Source organism: Notolabrus celidotus, chromosome 3, assembly GCF_009762535.1.
Source record: "Notolabrus celidotus isolate fNotCel1 chromosome 3, fNotCel1.pri, whole genome shotgun sequence".
Lineage (NCBI taxonomy): Eukaryota > Metazoa > Chordata > Actinopteri > Labriformes > Labridae > Notolabrus > Notolabrus celidotus.
The window spans coordinates 10913790-10932693 of record NC_048274.1 but is presented as its reverse complement, the minus strand read 5'-3'; the positions used below and the strand labels follow the sequence as shown (position 1 = coordinate 10932693).

Below are 18904 nucleotides of genomic sequence, written 5' to 3'. Positions count from 1 at the left end.
CATGATATGTCACCTTTAATGTGATTCACTGTGTTTTTGCTCATCAGTTATGCAACCCGATGTGAGGTGAAGCTATAGCAATCATCAATTAATCTCTTACTTTAGCTATCTATTTTAAACTTGTGCTTGCTTCTAATAGGTTTTGCAGCTTCCCGATGCAGCTCAATGTTCAGGTGTTACAGACTAGGTTTAATAATACTAATAATTTTATTTATAGAGGACTTTCAAAAGCCAGGTTAGAAAGTGCTTTACATGGGCAGCACGGTAAAACAAGCAGGTTATAAAACCACACAAGGCAAGATCAAAAAATAAAACATCTTTTAAAAGACATACAATTCCCTTAAAAGAACTCTTAAGGAAAAAAAAAACTAAGTTAAAATGGTTAAACTCAAGTTAAATTGAATTAAGTTCAGGTAAAATCAGGAAAGGCTCTGCGATAAACATATGTTTAAGAAGGGATTTAAAAGAGATCACTGACTCAGCAGGATCTCAAAGTATGAGTTAGTTCATATAGTATTGAAATTTGTGTCGTATGCAGACAACCAGTTTAAGATCCCGTCTCACACTGACTTTCAAACCTTTTCATAACCTGTTTCCTCCCAGTGTCATGCAGGAGAACCTCTTTGGTTTAAGTCCTCCTGGTTGGACTTTGCTGAATCTTTGTGTAAAACCTCACTTATACCTGATATTTGTGAAGCTGAGACAGTAAATTATTTCATCAATGCGGTAAAGAGAGCAAATTAAACAGTGTAGGATTCGTCTTTCTGTTCGTTGAGGTCTTTTTGTTCCATTACTGCTCAAAGAACTCAACTTGTTTCTTCTCTTCTCTCACAATGAAAACAAAAATAGCTCATGACAGTGGAGATCAATGTATATTACGCCTTAACACAATCCTGGCACTATTGTTTGATGCCAACCAATGTTTTCTTCCTGCTGTATTGTTATTTGTATACATCACAGATAAGCCTCTGATCACAAACACGTGTTTGTGTCATGTTTTCTGCTTCTTCCTTCGACTGCAGGCCCAGCTCATCGCTCAGTCCATCGGCCAGGCGTTCAGCGTCGCCTACCAGGAGTTCCTGAGAGCCAACGGCATCAACCCTGAGGACCTGAGCCAGAAGGAGTACAGCGACATCATCAACACGCAGGAGATGTACAATGACGACCTCATTCACTTCTCCAACTCCGAAAACTGCAAAGAGGTTGGTCTTTATTAAAACTTGGACTTCCTGCAAAGATGTTTTCTACATATTTATGAGTTTGTGTGAGTGCAGGAATAAAACAACTGTTCCACTTAACATATGTGGCATAAATCACATTTCTGCTGCAGGGCTGTTAGACACACGTACATGTTTACTAATGAGACAGATTAAGCAGATGGTGAATAAAAACTTCTCGGAGAGCGTTGATTCTAGTGTTTCTCTTTCTGTCTTGGGCTGCATCATTTCCTCTTTAGCTCACACTTTGCCCTGAAAGCACTGACTGGAGGGTTTTTGGCAAATTAGAAGCCGTGAACTGTTTCTGCTGTGTGAGCAGAGAAGGCTGCGTGGCACCCCCACACAGCTGCTGTTTCAGAGGCTCATGGGTAATTCTTTTTTATGAAGGGGAAACTGGGTTGTCTTGAAGCAATAAAGCTTCCTCACCAACTGTGTCGAGAGTCGACACAGTTGGTGTCCCATCATTTGAATGAGTCCCCCATTCAAATGAATGGGGGAGAGGGAGTTTTTTACCTATACTGCAGCCAGCCACTGGGGGAGGAGTTTTTGTGGAAGCTTCACTTCCAGCCGAGCAAGCTTCACCCCTGGTGCCAAAGAGGTTAACAGTTAGACTGTATAGATAATGGACGTAGTAACCGTGACGTCACCCATCTGTTTCTGAAGAACTGTTTTGAGGCTAATCGTTGGCGGGAGCCATATTGCTGCTGTCGAGCGATTGTGATGTAAAGAGGTGGGCTTTGAGCCTCCTAGCCAACAGTTACAGTGTTTCCGCCTGTCAATCAAGTCAGCTATCAATCAAGCCAGACTACACTCGTCTCTTGTACCAGGCTGTAAACATGTTTATTTCTGCTGTAAAGATTGTTTTTTTTTAATTTGTGTGTATGTGGTTTCCGGTACTTCCAGGGCCAGCCTCAAGCGGATCCTCGATGAACTGCAGTTTTTAACACTTCTGCATTGGACTCATATTTTTAGACTGCTTGGATTAACAATAATATCTGCTAATATAGTTAACACTATATCAAACTCTGGTCAGTCTGCTTCTCTGAAAGTTAAGTTTTGTGTTTATTTCAAAGCCAGCTACCTTATTAGCTCAAGGGCTGCTATTATACCTCTGATTTTGACTCTGTTTCAAGGAGGAGAGCTGAAAAAGAGAATTTTAAGTAGATTTCAAAAGGAGTCATAGAGCCCCAACTACAACAAAGTCTCTAGGCATCCTCCTTTGATTTGAAGCTGAGTCTGGAAAGCTTTAAAGTGCATTAAAATGAAGAATAGTCAACGGTCAGCAGGACTTTTTTTTTCTTCCATCAGAGAAGCTCTGAAATAAAAACAGCTGTGCTGATGACAGTGTGGGCTGGGATAATGGAAAAGACATAATTCTATCTAAGGCTTTATGTATTATCGATGTCTGCTTGTGTTTTGTTCTGTTAGTTAAAATAAAACTCCCTCTCGGATGATAAATCTGAATTAATAGTGAATACAGCAGATTGTTTAAGAGGGGGAGGGGGGTCAGTAAACTGTTACAGTCTCAAATCTGTCCGTTATCACTTTGTGTGATTGTCGGTCAGAGTCTGTACATCATGAGCCAAAAAGAATCTGTGCCAACAGACTCAAACCGTCTTCCTCCCCTCCACAGCTGCAGCTGGAGAAGAGTAAAGGGGAGATCCTGGGCGTGGTGATTGTGGAGTCTGGCTGGGGTTCCATCCTGCCCACTGTTATCTTAGCCAACATGATGAACGGCGGGCCAGCCGCTCGCTCTGGCAAGCTCAGCATCGGAGACCAGATCATGTCCATCAACAACACCAGCCTCGTGGGGCTGCCACTCGCCACCTGTCAGGGAATCATTAAGGTACGGGCGCACTGAGGAGGAAGTGATACTGAGAGAAACATCATCACCATGATGTTTGATTCTGATGTGTTTGTGTGTTAAAGGGCTTGAAGAACCAGGTTCAGGTGAAAATGAACATTGTAAGCTGTCCTCCTGTTACCACTGTCCTCATCAAGAGACCGGACTTAAAGTATCAGCTGGGCTTCAGCGTCCAGAACGGCATTGTGAGCACACTCTTTTATGTTAACCACACTTTGATCACTTCTGTTAGATAATTAAATCACAGATGCAGTTTTTTGTATTTTCTCCTGACTTATTGTTCACTCTTACATTAGGTTTGGTAAATGTGAATCAGTGCTGCACAGGATGTGTACGTTCTGCCATAGTTTAGATTAATCTGCTCATTATCTTGTATGCTCTGTGTTGGATGCACTCAGGAAATGTTGTGTCATTTGCTGTGTTTTGATAAATTACTGTGTCGCCTAAACAACATTTACGTCCCTAATAGAATCCCTGATGAGAAATCTAATTATCTTTAGCGAGGATGCAATTTTCAATTCATCAGTTTAGCCTTTTGGATATAAAATTTCTCTCTGAGCCGTACAGGCATCACTGTATCACGTCAGATGTATCACCTTTACAGTGGCATTAATCTAATTAACCTCTCCTTTGTGTGTGTGTGTTTTTCCTGTCAGATATGCAGCCTAATGCGAGGAGGCATCGCTGAGCGAGGGGGCGTCCGAGTGGGTCACCGGATCATAGAGATCAACGGGCAGAGCGTGGTGGCCACAGCACACGAAAAGATCGTTCAGGCCCTCTCTAACTCTGTTGGCGAGGTGAAACTGATGCACACGAGCACAAACACACACACGACAATAACACGCATCTACACATGATATGAAAATGTGTGGCAAGGATCTGAGTATAAACTGTGTCCTTATGAAATTCTGTAAGTTAGGGGCCGTGTCCACTAAGACGTTTTTTATGCTGGGAGTGACCACAACCTCAGTTTCAGAGTGTTTCTCTCCAGCGTTTACTGTTCTGAGGTTACGAAAGTTGTACCCACTCCCCTAAATAGTGACCTGTGGCCTTCTTTTACAATGCTCTTAATATGTCAGGAAACTGTAAAAACTATTGACAGAAATCGTGTCATAGCATTAGCAGCAGCTCTAAACTTGGAAATTGTACCTCGAAAAAACAAGTGTGATAACTTTTCTCCTCTGTACGGACCTCTGCCATTGTTGTTGATATCAGAAGTCCCGGCCCTTCTTGATTCTGATTGGTAGGTGATCAGGAAGTGACATTGATGAGTCCAAAAGTTGAACTGTTTTCAACTGAGGACGCTGAGTGCTGGAAACGCTGAATCACATTTGGTTTGAAAAGATAATAGACACTACCACTGCAAAATCCGGCGTTAGAGGAGTTGAGAACCTCAACTTAGGAGGACCTGAGTGTGTGTAATGGCTATCGGTTGTCTTCTTTCTTACTGCTTTGTGTCTACACTTATTTATATAACCATTCTTGAGTGACGACATGACAATGTTTTACGCAGCTAGGTAATTTACTTGCAAACAACAAGTAAACAAACAACCGTGACGCTCTCCCGCACTCATTTATTGAGAACAACAGAACACTGGCTGTTTTTGGAAACGGCCTGCTACATACTACCTACGAATGTAGTAGGCAGTAGGTATTGCATACTGCATACTGCATACTGCGTTTGAATTTAGTATGTAGTATGACTGTTCTGTTCAATCCTAGTTGCAGTACGCTGAGCCAGGCGTCACTGGATTTCCAGTTTCGGAAAGCGGAAGTAAACAACGGCCAAGCTGATAGAGAAACTGCTTCTTTAGCTCCACTTATGATTTAAAAAGTTAAGAAGTGGTTTATATGTAATTTAGTAGTTTTTGCAGCACCTAAGAATGAAGTTCCCTCGGTCAAAAAAGAAGAAAAAAGAAAAAGCGGAACAAGTGCTGTGCATTATGAGAGACTGGTCCGATGCCCACTGTGAAATTTTCCTGAATCAGTACAACATCCAGGGAGTTTTGGCATACTGCAGATTTTGCTCTTATTCACATACTACAAACTGAATTTTGGGCAAATCAGTACATACTGCTAGTATAGTAGGCGATTTTGAAAACAGCCTTACTTTTACACCAAGCGGCAAACTCCGGTCTCAAACGATGAAGCCAATGCGGAAGTGCTATAAACTGCAATACATCGAAAATCCGCTTGAGGCTTGCTGCAGAAACACCGGAAACCACATAGATATGAATGTGAAAAAGACGATCTTTGCAGCATTAATAAACATGTTTACAGCCTGGTTCAAAAAACGGCTTGGCCCTACAACGCTAATCTCTCTAATGGCACACACTGTACGGGGGGTGAATTTTTTTCTAACGTGACGGTTAAGAAGATATTAAGATTATGAGTTTTGCCCAAATAAGGACATGACTGACGTGACTCCCGGTCGGGAACACACAGCCATTGGCTAAGAGACTCACTACGTCACACTCTGCCTAGTTGAGTTCCGTATTACCAATACGGCTGCTGCCGTCGATTTGCTTCAAAACAGCTCTCAGGAACAGATGGGTAACGTCACGGATACTACGTCCATATTTTATACAGTCTATGTTTTACACACAATACTTCACTTCCTGTCTCTTAGTCACATGACTACCGGAGCCGCGTAGGACGGCGAAACAGTTATCACATACGGGCAATAAAACCAACGAGTATTCCAATATACTTTCCAAAACTAAACAAAATGCTTTCTTCTTTGTAATCAAACAATTTATATCATTCAAGTAATATAAACACACTTATTACTGTTAAATGGTGCTTACAATGTGTATGGTTCAGGCAGGGGAAGTCAAATGAAAGAGACATTCAGGAGCATCATGATTTAAGTAACCAGTCATACACTTTCTAACATCAGCTTACACTCGTTAGCCAGATGCATCTGTTAAAAATATGCTAAACAATCAACATTGCAGGGAGGTGATTTTCTGTTGGTCAGAGAGTGTAGGGTGTTTTATAACTCACTGTATGTAAAGGTAGAGGACTATATTATAGTGTGTAAGGTTACAATATAATATAAATTAATGAAGGTCGTTCCTTTAAGCCAACTACTATTCAAACGAACCTGCATGCAGCGTGATGATAGATAAATCCTGTTTACTGATCATTGATTAAACACTTCTTTTTATGTTGCATTGCGGCAGAATTTAAGTCTGCTGTAGAAAACCAGGACCTTAACGTTTATTTAAATCATATAGAAGCATCACAGCACCGTAAAAGGACGGAGACGTGATGCAGTTTCCTTTTAATCCACGTCGGAACAACGAAACTTCTTGAACAACATAGACTTGTTTTTTATTCAAGAGTTGAAAGCTTTTGGAAGTCTGACTTTAAAGATAAAAAATGTGTTTATGATATCAAAGTAGAGAGATATGAACAGCTGTTTTTTTTTTTTTCATTTTAAACTTTACTCTACACTGTGAAGGCGTGGCCTGTAACATCTGATTGACATCTGTCCAGCTCTGCACACAGCAAGGTGACAATCAGCCCTCAAGAGTGTGTTCGAGTTGTCTGGGGCAGAGAGGGAGCAGAAGCCCTGCATATTAACATGCTGCAGGAGGAGATGTTTGTGTGTTCTTGACTGTTAAAGCTGGGGTTGGTAGTCAGATTTAGATACACTTTTTGTTATACTGGTTAAAATTATCTTTCTGTCCCAATGACAATCAATACATAATGTGTTCTTAAAAAAGAGCAGGAAAAAAAGCTGTCATCTACAGCCGCAGTAAACCTGGGAAAACACCAACCAATCCCTGCCATCAGGAGCCAAATTATGAAACCAATCAAATCCTGTCCTGCCGTTCTGCCCGCCTCCTGCGCGTACATTTCATGTTTGTTTGTGTTTTTAACTTTCACTATGAAAATGTTTTGGTGTTTTCTTACTGCTGAGTGAGACATGAGTTGATGTAGTGCAAAACACAAACAATGTGCTGAGGCGCATTGTTTTGGACGAGCGCCGAGGGAAGGGGGGGAGGGTTTAGACGGAGTCCTGAGGAAATGCTACATTCAAATTCATGCTAGTTTTCCGTGGCTACCAACCCTAACTTTTTCTTTAATTCTTCTGACACCAAATGAGTATGAGGTCATTCTTCTGATGGATTCAAACCAAACCCAGAAGAGCAAACACACTCTGGAGTTATTTTACAGGTCACACAGAAGGAGGAAGAATGAGAAAAGAAAACATGTCGTAAACTTCATAACCACACAATCTCTTAAATATCTTTCAGGAAATCATTTTAAAGTTTCTCTTTTTAACGTACACCGTTTTTCTTTGTGTCACAGATTCACATGAAGACGATGCCGGCCGCCATGTTCAGACTTCTAACAGGACAGGAGACACCCATGTACATATAAACAATGGCCAGGGACCGATCACCAGGACGGGCTGTCAGTCAGCTGTGATTGGTTATCTCACCGCGTGGAGTCGAGCTGACCGCTGACAGGAGGAGGATCTCTTCTTCTCACTGATTCATTTGTTCTTTTTTTTCTTTGAGCTGATGAATCCTTCATCATCTCTTCTTCCCTTGTCTGTGCTTAACATGCAACGGCCATTTTATTGACATACAACTTTCCCATCTGACCAGCTGAAGAGACTGTGTGTGTACGTACGTGTGTGTGTGTGTTATTTATTTGTCCTGTCTGTGCTTTATTGTGTCACCTCAGTGAGATGGTGTGGACAGACTAATGGAGCGAATGCATCACAATTTATTTTTTTATATTCATGTAATGCAATATGATACTTCTACTATACTTCTTGTATAGTTTCATTTCTTCTTTGTTTATTTATTTCTCATGTAAATACATATTTTGCTAATATTGGAGGCAGTGGGGAGGGCGGGGCCACGGCTGCGTTGTAAATACTTCTTGAATCTTGCTGTTGACATGAAAGCAGTCCTCGATGATGGCAAAAACACAATGAATTGCCGGATGTTGTAGTCGTTGAAAGTGAAAAAGGGGATGAGTTAAGTGTTTGACATGTTGGGTTTAAATATGCTAAGTTGAATAATGTAAATGCGAATCAAACCAATGCTTGCAGCAAGGGTTTACGGGAAGAAAACGCCATATCTGTTTGATTTTCTTCATTTAACGGCAATACACAAGATCAACCTCTGAAGGCAGAAGGAGTCTTTTCTAAATCTCATGTACAAACACTCCGCACATTTAAATAACAAGCATCTGAATCAAACTATTAACATGCATTAATTATGCTTTTGATATCAACGTCACATGTATGAAACTGAACTTTCTTTTCCGTGCTACTCTCCTGTATGTTCATCTCTAGTGTTCCTGACTGACGCTCATGCATACTATGAGTGGATCGTGAATGTAACTGTGTTGTGTGAGCTGTCCCATTGCCATAAGCAGTATTAGAATGTCTGTACATAAAAGAGAAACTCGTCTCGTATCGTGCTCATGTTGAAAAAAGAAACACACAGGTTTAGTCACTGCAAACATCTTCCCACTTGTATGTTGGCTTTTAGTCTCAAGAGGGAAAGAGAGAACTGTGAATCACACACACACACACACACACACACACACACACACACACACACACACACACACACACACACACACACACACACACACACACACACACACACACACAGTGACAGAAACAAGCATTACCGCCTGGTAATGCTCCTGCAATGCATTGTAGTGAATTTAACCATATGAACATTATGTGTGTGCATGCCTTGTGAAGTAGTTTCATGTCATTGTGGCAAGAGAATAAAATCTGAGCTAAACCTGGCTGCTTCTGTTGGATTCAGAAACTGACTCTGAAAAGGTCCGATTTCATCCCAGCAAGTTAGAGGAGAACTAATCAAGTCAAAGAAATCAGTGAAGGTTGCGTTAAAGGTCGGACTTATTATTCTCCCACAATACTCAGAATAAATCAATGAATTAAATTCCCTCAGTTGATAATAAAAATAGGGCTGCACGTTGTTGCAATGGGTAGCGCTGTTGCCTCACAGCAAGAAGGTTCCTGGTTCGAGTCCCCGGTCGGGCAAGTGCCTTTCTGTGTGGAGTTTGCATGTTCTCCCCGTGCATGTGTGGGTTCTCTTCCTCCCACAGTCCAAAAACATGCCCACCAGATTAATTGGTCACTCTAAATTGCCCGTAGGTGTGAGTGTGTGCGTGAATGGTTGTCTGTCTTTCCATGTTTACCCTGTGATAGGTTGGTGACCTGTCCAGGGTGTACCCTGCCTTCCCCCCAAAGTCAGCTGGGATTGGCTCCAGCCCCCCATGACCCCCAACAGGGTAAGCGGCTAAGATAACAGAGGGATGGATGGATAACAAAAAGCTTGAGAGACTAGAATTAAGTGTTTGAGTTTGATATTTCTTTTAATATCTTGAATTAAATGATAAATTCTTGTATGATAACTGCAAAAATACCTTTCTTTTAAGATCCATATATGATCCACATTTTGCTACCACACCATGTCCACTGTAGAAACCCTGCTAAACTTTTTTATTATGACACTCTAGCGCCCTCTAGTGGCTGAATGTATGTCATGCAAGTTCTGTGAAAAAGTACATAAAGAATGAATGAACAACATTTTATTTAAATTTTATACTATAAAGATTTTTTTTTCTACAGTGCCTGTGTGTAAAATTATAAATAATTTAGTATGATTAAATGATATAAAATCTGATAAAAACTTAATTGTTGATTATCAAACAAAGTTGAGCATCATTAAATAATTAATTGTACCATTTGAGTGACCTGCAGGCAGAGCACTCTGTCACAGTGTTGATGTTAGTGAGCCCCTTTAAGCTCTGTTATCTTCATCTGGGTCAAAGTCCTGTCCCTCACTGCAGCGGGGTCGATCAGGGTTTCTGGTCATTCTGGTCACACTTTAACATAACCTTTACCCCGAGACCCTGGCGCGTGGTCTCAAATGCCTGGACCGCCTGCTCCAGAGGGAAGCGGTGTGTCACGAGGGGCTTCACATTCACTTTACCTGAAGCCAACATGGCTATGGCCATCGGCCAACTGCAACACAGAGACAGATATTTCAGCCAAGAGATCAATCAATGAGGACACAAAATGATCAATGCAGGGTTCGTTATGTAAGTATCAGTATCTGTTAGATTAGGCACAACAACCTGACCTGACTTTCATTTAGCTTCAAAAAATCGCTTCAAAAAAGCAAAGAAATGCAGAACTTCTCACGTGTTGCAGTATCGAAAGACTCCTCTGATGTCCACTTCTCTGACAGCAGCGTTAATCAGAGGAACAGAGGCCATCTCAGAGCCCATACCCACCAGCACCACCACCCCTCCTGAACGAGTCGCCTGATAGGAAAAAACAACAACACAGAACTGGAGTTATCTTATCTGCAGATATTCTGCATTATGCTTCACAGTTAAACAAATGTTATTGACCAGCAGGATTCAGGTTCCTAACTTTTGAATAATCACAGATACCACCCTTAAAAAATACTCTATCAAGAGAAAAAGCTCAGAACTGCAAGAATAACCAGCAAAATGCATGTTAGTAACAAAACTGTGAGTACTGAGTGTGGTCATACTAACTACATAAATTATCAGTTATTAAATGTTGAAATATTAATATAGATTAACTAACAAAGAGGTAATGTTCAACTGCTGCTTAAGGTTGAGAAGTTAAATATTTTTCTGCAATTCATTTTATATTCGTTTTTTATTTGCAAAGGAACAGATAGCTCAAGCTCTATAAAGTTTCATCAGAGGTAAGTACAATACCTGAGTGAATTCCATGTTTTCTACATTTTATGCATAGCTTCTCAATAATTCTGAAAACAGCTATAAATGTTCTTTGTTCTTCATCAGGATCTTCTCTTACATAGATGGCGGTCTGAATGCAGCTCTCCACTCCGGTGCATTCAATAGTGATGTGAGGCTGAGCTCCCAGCATCTCTGTTACTCTCTCAGCCAGCTGCTGAGGTGTGTTTTCTCTGGCCACCGTCAGCTGGAAGTCGGCTCCCAACTCTTTAGCCATCGCCAAACGCTCTGAGGATAGGTCTGAATGAAAGAAATGTGGATTTAGAAACAGAAGAAATTACAATATTAACATAACAAGAGAGGGAAACAGATCTTATTAAGTTATAACGTTTGTTACCAGTGATGACAACTTGTGAGGCACCCATCGCTTTGGCCACAACCAAACACACCAACCCGATCGGTCCTGTGGGGAGAGGAGAAATGAACAAGATGCCTCTAACTGCAGGGATTGAGGAATACCAGCTTGTCTAACACTCACAGATATATTCTAACATCATGACTGTGAGCACATTCAAAGGTTGAAGGAGACTGAATGTGATATTGCATAATCAGTATTTGCAATAATGCTGTAATCCAAATAGAAACGTTGAGTGTTTCACCTGATGCTGCTTCTCAGGACTGTCTGAAATGTGTCTGAGCTTGTTTTCACAAACTAAGGGGTTAGTTAAATATTAAAACTCAAACAAGGTGTGTTCAGGTTCAGCTGTTTTTACTCAGGTTTTGATGAGCCAGCATGATTCTCATGTTTGTGACTCCACCACCTGAGTGTTAGACCAGATTCCTTTCCAGTAGTGGCATGAAACTAAAATATGATGCAATTATATCTTTAATGTCTGATGGCCTCATGCTTTGGAAGGCAGTCTGCAGAACGCCATTAAGGGAAAACCTCATAAAAAATATTTTATTATGTTGGTTGACTAGTTCTCACCTGCACCACAAATGAGCACGCTGCTGCCGAGGGTCACACCTGCTCTGCGACAGGCGTGGATCCCCACGGACAGAGGTTCAATTAGAGCGCCCTCCTCAAATGTCACATTGTCAGGCAACCTGAGTTTATGAAAGGGTCACAATGAGAGGAAAGATGAAGAAAGAAAGAGAAGGATGTAAAAGTGAAGCAAGAGTCAGAGTCAAACATAATGAAGTAGTTGTTGAGTAATATTTGGTGGCAAAGCCGTGAAATCCTGAACAAACGGTTACTTGTAACAGAAGTTGGCACTGTGGGTGTAATATCTGCACAGGTTTCCATCATCAGGGGGCGTGGCACAGAAGAAGATGGTTGGAGACAAGTTGTATCGTCCGTTTTTGAAGAACTCGTCCATATCACGGGGAACACCAGGCTCGATGGCAACTCTGTCACCTACAGAAACACGAGGTGAGAATAAAAAGCACTGTAGCTGTTTGTCTAAGTATCTCTATTGCAGTGTAGGAACTTATCTTCAATCAATATAAATGAAAACATGAGTGAAGCCTTACAAGTCACACATGCTTGAAATCACACTTTAAAATAAGAGTTCAGATAAAAATTGCAACCATGTTTAATTGACTTCCCTTTTACAGAAAAGCTCTTTGCATGACACAAAGCCTCAGGTCTCCCTCGCCCACATACCTGCTTTAAGGTGCTCGACTTCAGCTCCAACCTTCACCACCCGCCCTGCTGCCTCGTGGCCCAGCACCATCGGTTTAGTAAGCACAAAGTCCCCAATGCGTCCGTGCTGCCAGTAGTGGACATCAGATCCACAGATTCCCACTGAGTGCATCTGAAGCAAAACCTCTGAGGAACAAACGGGACAGACAAGACAGGATCACAGTTTGCCACCATGCCAGAAAAACAGTCTGTCAACTCTCCTGACTCCAGGATGATTTATTACATCTTTGTTCATTTGATTTGTTGAACAATTCATGTTTGAGAAGCAGGATGGGAAATATAAAAGGTAGTCTTTCTTTTTTATGGACAAACTGGTGAAATGTAAGATGGCTCCAAACTCAGACATGCTAAAAGTGGAGATTTATTGAATTAAAGGCATGCTTAAATGAACTTCTGATCAGAAATATATTCCAAATTCATAAAAGCAAAGATAGGTTTCTCTGAAGTTAAGATATACACACCTTTCAGAAAATAAATGAAGGTTAAACAGAGCAGCAAGGCAGATATAATAAATTAGGATATGCAGCAGTTTTGAATCTGATCAGATTATATATTAAAAGAAAATATGCAGATTGTTGCATATTACTAATCTTATTAATCTTAATCTATTTAATTTAACATTTTGGAATGATTGTAAAAGTAGTCTGCAGTTTGTCTAGTGTGTCATACTGCACCTTTAGGTCCTGGTTCTGGGACAGGCCGGTTTTCCTTTGAGAGATTGACAAAATAAAAAATGAACAAGGTTGCATTTAGTATCACACAGACAGGTTGTAACTTATCTTCTCTTATAAACGGTGCACACTTTAATCGGTCTCCTACCAGTCTCAGGTCTCCTTTCGAGTGCAGCACCACGGACAGGTTCCCTCCCTGCGCCATGATGTCTCAGTGACAGTGTGGAGATGAGTCTGACAAATAACTCAACCAAGCCCACACCACAATTAAACACAGGGCTGCCTTACTCCTGCAGCATGTGTCAAAGTACAAGCAGCAGCAGGGATGTCACTTCCGGTATGTGGGGCTGGCACCAAAACAAAGAACGTGATTGGCTGAAGCTTTGCGGAGCGTTCCAATACGCGGGGGTGGGCTGACGAAATCACAGGAACACTTAAATTAACTCAAACAAATGGCATTAAACATCTTTCACTCCTTGATATAACTGTGATATAATATAATTACATCTTTTTTGATTTAAATCTGTTATTAAGTCTAGAGTATCGATATGCCTTTGTACTAATTTGAGAAACACCCCCCTAAATTTATTTAGTGGTACGCTCCGTCTGATTAGATTATCCAATAGAAAGCAAAACCCAATTTATACCCTCCCACGCTGGAAACAAACAATTTAAATCACATTCATGAGCTGAAAAACGTCATATTAGTTGAAAGTGTACCTAAATGTGGTTTTGAAGGGTTGTACTAACACAGTATGAAGAACCTAGAGATACATTTTGTGAGCATTAAAACAGAAAGAAACAAAAAAGGTCAGAAATCACCTGTAAATCTGAGAGGATCCTGTCTATCAGTCAAGCATTCAAACAGGATATATGCTGAAGTAAGCTTTCCAATGCCCTTGTTGTGCTTTTGTCTTTGTTTACCTCAATGTTTCATCACATTGTTGTAGATATCAAAGTGATTGTACTCCTGGCTCTTCAGTGGGATCATTTCTTCATAGAAATCAAGGTAAGAAGAGACACTGAGACACATTAATCATGTTGTTTTGGGGCTTTATTCAATTTTCACTTTTGTTCCTGGAATATATGTGGTGCTGAAATAATTCTGTGACATACTCGTAGCTTTTGATGTCAGCTAAAGTCGGATATTCAAGGTATTTCAGTATCGTTTGAGAGAGATCATAACACATTTATTTCTATACAATAGGATTTATAGACTTTATTGATCACCAATTGGGGAAATTATTTCAAAGTGAAGATCAGAAGGGAAAACACAGTAAATAATAACTACCTTGCTACTAAGAACAGCACAACTACTACTTGTCCCTCTTGAAGCAGCCTTCTTTTATTGTATGTTTTTTTTTTAAGTCTGCTGCAAGCAGTAATGAGCCTCACAGTTAGAGCACCGGAAACAACCAGGATGATAATCAGCCAGATCACCAGAATATCTCTTCAGGTTGTCCATGCTGATGTATCCTGTGGTGTAAAAGTCAACAGAAAAAGAGTTTAGGTTTACCAAGTCATGACTGCTGCATCATCCTGATATTAATGTCAGACCAATTATTGATTATTATCTCATAACAAACTATTCAGACATTTTTTCAAATAACATGCACAAATGTTGATAAGTGTTTCACCTGTAAGTTTGTCACTGTCTAGATAATGACCACATGGAGGAGCTTCACTTTCAGATGAGTCTGTGCTAGAACTGATAAAACAGAATGAAAGGTGTGAGAATTCAAAATGAAGTATTTATAGCGGGAAATTAAAATACCAGCTTCTGCTAACTTCACTACAGTACCTGTCATCAATTTGGCAGCTACAGCTCTTAGGGGAAACCTGTACAACAGATAGAAGTTAAGGTTATCACAGTAACTTATGTGATCTGCTGTACTACTGTTAGCTTGTTGTGTTAGTCTTGTTTGTCTGTGTCGAGGCAGATGTGTGTCTAACATGAGTCTGGTCCTGCTGGAGGTTTCTGCCTGTTAAAGGAAGTTTGTCCTTGCTGCTGTAACTTGCTAAATGCTGCAAAGTTCTCTGCTAATGGTGGATTAAGATGAGATCAGACTGAGTCCTGTCTGTTAGATGGGACTGGATCTTATCCTGTCTTGATGTTGGGTCTTTGTTAATAATACAACATAGAGTACAGTCTAGACTTGCTCTGTTTGGAAAGCGTCTTGAAAAACATTTGTTGGGATTTGGCGCTACATAAATAAAGATTCATTGATTGATTGTTACTCTCACTCTGTTGTACCTACCTGGACCACCGACAGCTCATCTTCACTCTCCCAAATCAACCTCCCAACCACCTCTCTCACCTCTGAAAAACAATCAGGAGAATACTATGAAAGACTTGTCCTTTTTTTAATAGTATTTCTTTAACAGCATGTATCTCTCCTTACCATCCTGCACTGAGGCTGGGGGCAGCACATAATGACCGATACACACAGACTTCACACTCTGGCGCTCCTCACAGACAGACAGAAACCGGCTGTGGAAAACCACCACCTTATTCCAAAGGTAATCCTTGCTCTCAAATATCCTGAAACAAAAAGATGGAAACATATTTTCATGAAGTTTTAGAGTTTGCAGGATTCTGCAATTAGGATGTGCAGCTTTTCATGCTCACCTCAGAGTATCAGGACATGAAGCATCCTCACTGAAGAGGTAATCTGCTTTCCTCCAACAAGTAATGGTCCCACCTTCCACAACTACAAGACAATGATGTAAATATGACCAAGAGCCAAAAGCTCCACTTTACAGGGAGAAATTAGGAGGAATGCAAGCTACACATCAGGCTTGTGGTAGCTTCTCTGTTGTGGTATTAGCTATTCAATCAATCAATCAATCAATCAGACTTTATTTATAAAGTGCTTTTCATACAATGACATTGTAACACAAAGTGCTGTACAAGAAAACAACTTAAAATAGAATAAATTAAGAAAAAGATCCCAGCCCCAGCCCCGACCCCAAACCCACCCCACAATCCTTAGGTTTAACAACACAATATGCAACAATAGTAATAAAAACAATAAAACAAGTAAATAAATAAATTACAAAATCTAAATAATTTGCTGAACGAACTGAGGAAACGCACTCATGTTATCTTAATGAGGAAACACTGGAGGTAAAATAAGATGTTAAAACTCAAAACAGGAAATTAAAAAAATAAATAAATAAAAAGTAAAATACATTTCTAAGATAATAAAAGACTAAAATATTAAACCATTAAAAGAAAATAAGATGTGAGACTTAAAATAAATAAACAAAGTAGAATAAAAGTGACTAAATTTGAAATAGCTAATAAATAAATAAATAAATAAATAGATAAAACTGTTAAGAATAAAAATAAAACTTAGTTATTTTCATGTGACAGACACAAGCTAACAAGTGAAGGTACTGTTCAATCAATCAATAAAGCTTTATTAATATAGCACCTTTCATACAAGTCAAATGCAACCCAAAGTCCTTTACAGCGATTTAAACAAGAAAGAAAAATAAAATAATGGCAAGACTTATAAAAAAAAAAAAAAGGATTTTAAAATAGAGACTAAAATAAAGACTAATACACACCAACAACAATAAAACGTGTAATTAAAATAAGTTAAAGCGTCAAATTAATATTAAGAAAATAAATAAAAACATAAGTACATTTAAAAAGGGGTAAGATAAGAGTTGAAAATAAAATGAAGGCTAAAAATGTCAATAAAAGTGAGTAGATAAATTAAAATAAATTAATAAATAAATACAAATAAAATAAGATTAACAGTTAAAATTAGTAAAATAATAAAGCAACATTTAAATCAATATAACAGTAAAAAGAAATAATTAATACATTTGTAAAACCCTACATAAAAGCCAGACTGATTTTTTGTTTTAGTCGTTTTTAGGTTACATTTAAAATCAATTTATGTTAAGAATAGAACGAAATTGAGGTGCAACCCCCTTCAGTGGAAAAAGATGCATAAAAGAACAATAGTAAAAGAAAAAGAAAAAATCATAAAAACAGTAGATAGCTCAACTCCCCCTCAGATGTTGTTAACATTATTTAGCAGGTAATTAATTTAGAGAGTGACGCAGTTTACACTTTAGCATAAATCTTAAAATGAGATAAGTTACTTACTCCACATGTTTTGTCGTGTTTGAGGCACACTGCTTGAAAACCAGGCAGACTTGTTCCCAAACATACTGTTAGCTATGTTTTAACCTGAGTCCCACTGAGTTCAGCCGGCGGCCATTTAGATAGTTTCAGACAATAAGTTGAACATATAATATTTAGCAAATAATATTACAGCTAGCTTCTGATTTTCCTCTCAAAAATGTAATTTGAACTAAATGCTGATCCGTAGATCAGCGTTCAAGGGCTCTGCCGCATTCAAATGCTGACGGCGGCGGTCGTAAATTTGCGTTTTAATTATTAATATTAATAATATTAATAATATTAATAATATTAATAATATTAATAATAATAGCCATAGCAAATTTTATTTATAAAGCACATTTCATTAGGCAAGGCAAGGCAAGGCAGCTTTATTTGTATAGCGCATTTCCTACATGAGGGCAACTCAATGTGCTTTACATTAAAACATTAAAAGCATTGGAAACATTCAGACAGGCATAAAAGAACATAATTAAAATGACAAATATAATAAAACAGAAAAGAAAAGGAAAAGTAGAAATATATTAAAAATTAAATTACAATTTTAATTTAAAGTGAGTTAAAATAAGCTAAGATAGGAAGGCAGTGGCAAATAAGGAAGTCTTAATCTCTGATTTAAAAGAGGTGAGAGTTGGAGCGGACCTACAGCTTTCAGGGAGTGTGTTCCAGATATGTGGTGCATAATGACTAAACGCTGCTTCACCATGTTTCGTTCTGACTCTCGGGACTGAAAGCAGACCAGTACCTGATGACCTCAGAGGTCGAGGTGGTTCATACAGTAGTAGCAGATCAGCAATGTATTTTGGGCCTAAACCATTCAGTGCTTTATAAACCATCAGCAGGATTTTAAAGTCTATTCTCTGACAGACAGGAAGCCAGTGTAGGGATCTAAGAACTGGAGTGATGTGGTCTACTTTTTTGGTCCTTGTTAGGACTTGAGCAGCAGCATTCTGTATGAGCTGCAGCCGTCTGATGGACTTTTTAGGGAGTCCTGTAAAGACCCCATTACAGTAGTCTAGTCTGCTAAAGATAAATGCATGGACGAGTTTTTCTGCATCCTGCTGAGACATAAGTCCTTTAATCCTTGATATATTCTTAAGGTGATAGTAGGCTGACTTTGTGATTGTCTTAATGTGGCTGCTGAAATTAAGGTCTGAGTCTAAGACTACACCAAGGTTTCTGGCTTGGTTTGAACATCTCATCTGTGCAGATTACAGTACACGTAAGTTCAATGTGCTTTACATGGAGAATTTAAAAAAATAGATTTTTTCTTTCAAATAGAATAAATAAAAACAATAGATACACCTAACATACATTAGACACAGCAATCAAACAAACAGCAATTGTTGCTGCACATGCATCCAGTCACAACAGTCATTATATCATTCATACGCTTGAGAAAATAAATATGTTTTGAGTCTTTTTTTTAAAGTGGAGACAGTTGTTATGAACCTGAGGTCAGCAGGCAGTTTGTTCCAAAAAGATGGACCACAGTAACTAAAGGCCCTTCACTGGACCTTGATTTGACTCTGGGTACATTTAAAA

The 18904-nt window shown here is 39.3% G+C and overlaps 3 protein-coding genes across 3 annotated transcripts in view; 1 reads left to right on the top strand and 2 right to left on the bottom strand.

Annotated features, from left to right (window-relative positions):
- Positions 1 to 8869, top strand: part of apba2b (amyloid beta (A4) precursor protein-binding, family A, member 2b) — a 38665-nt gene extending 29796 nt beyond the window's left edge. Inside the window, exons 8-12 of the mRNA XM_034680081.1 lie at positions 1023 to 1202; positions 2851 to 3063; positions 3147 to 3266; positions 3738 to 3878; positions 7402 to 8869. Coding sequence (XP_034535972.1) covers positions 1023 to 1202; positions 2851 to 3063; positions 3147 to 3266; positions 3738 to 3878; positions 7402 to 7473 — 726 coding nt within the window. The 3' untranslated portion in view covers positions 7474 to 8869. The remainder of the gene's footprint in view (positions 1 to 1022; positions 1203 to 2850; positions 3064 to 3146; positions 3267 to 3737; positions 3879 to 7401) is intronic.
- Positions 8870 to 9436: 567 nt separating this feature from the next.
- On the bottom strand, positions 9437 to 13531 carry sord (sorbitol dehydrogenase). Its single transcript, XM_034680088.1, has 9 exons — positions 13349 to 13531; positions 13204 to 13237; positions 12491 to 12655; positions 12082 to 12241; positions 11813 to 11931; positions 11222 to 11287; positions 10946 to 11124; positions 10295 to 10416; positions 9437 to 10114 (listed from the first exon to the last, which is right to left on the bottom strand). Exons 1-9 carry the CDS (start codon positions 13403 to 13405, stop codon positions 9949 to 9951), a joined length of 1068 nt encoding a protein of 355 aa, XP_034535979.1. The 5' UTR covers positions 13406 to 13531; the 3' UTR covers positions 9437 to 9948.
- Positions 13532 to 14236: 705 nt separating this feature from the next.
- On the bottom strand, positions 14237 to 17568 carry terb2 (telomere repeat binding bouquet formation protein 2). Its single transcript, XM_034680091.1, has 7 exons — positions 17324 to 17568; positions 15830 to 15911; positions 15603 to 15742; positions 15459 to 15520; positions 15002 to 15039; positions 14838 to 14908; positions 14237 to 14676 (listed from the first exon to the last, which is right to left on the bottom strand). The coding sequence occupies exons 1-7, from the start codon at positions 17385 to 17387 to the stop codon at positions 14564 to 14566; spliced, it is 570 nt and encodes a 189-aa protein (XP_034535982.1). The 5' UTR covers positions 17388 to 17568; the 3' UTR covers positions 14237 to 14563.
- Positions 17569 to 18904: the final 1336 nt, after the last annotated feature.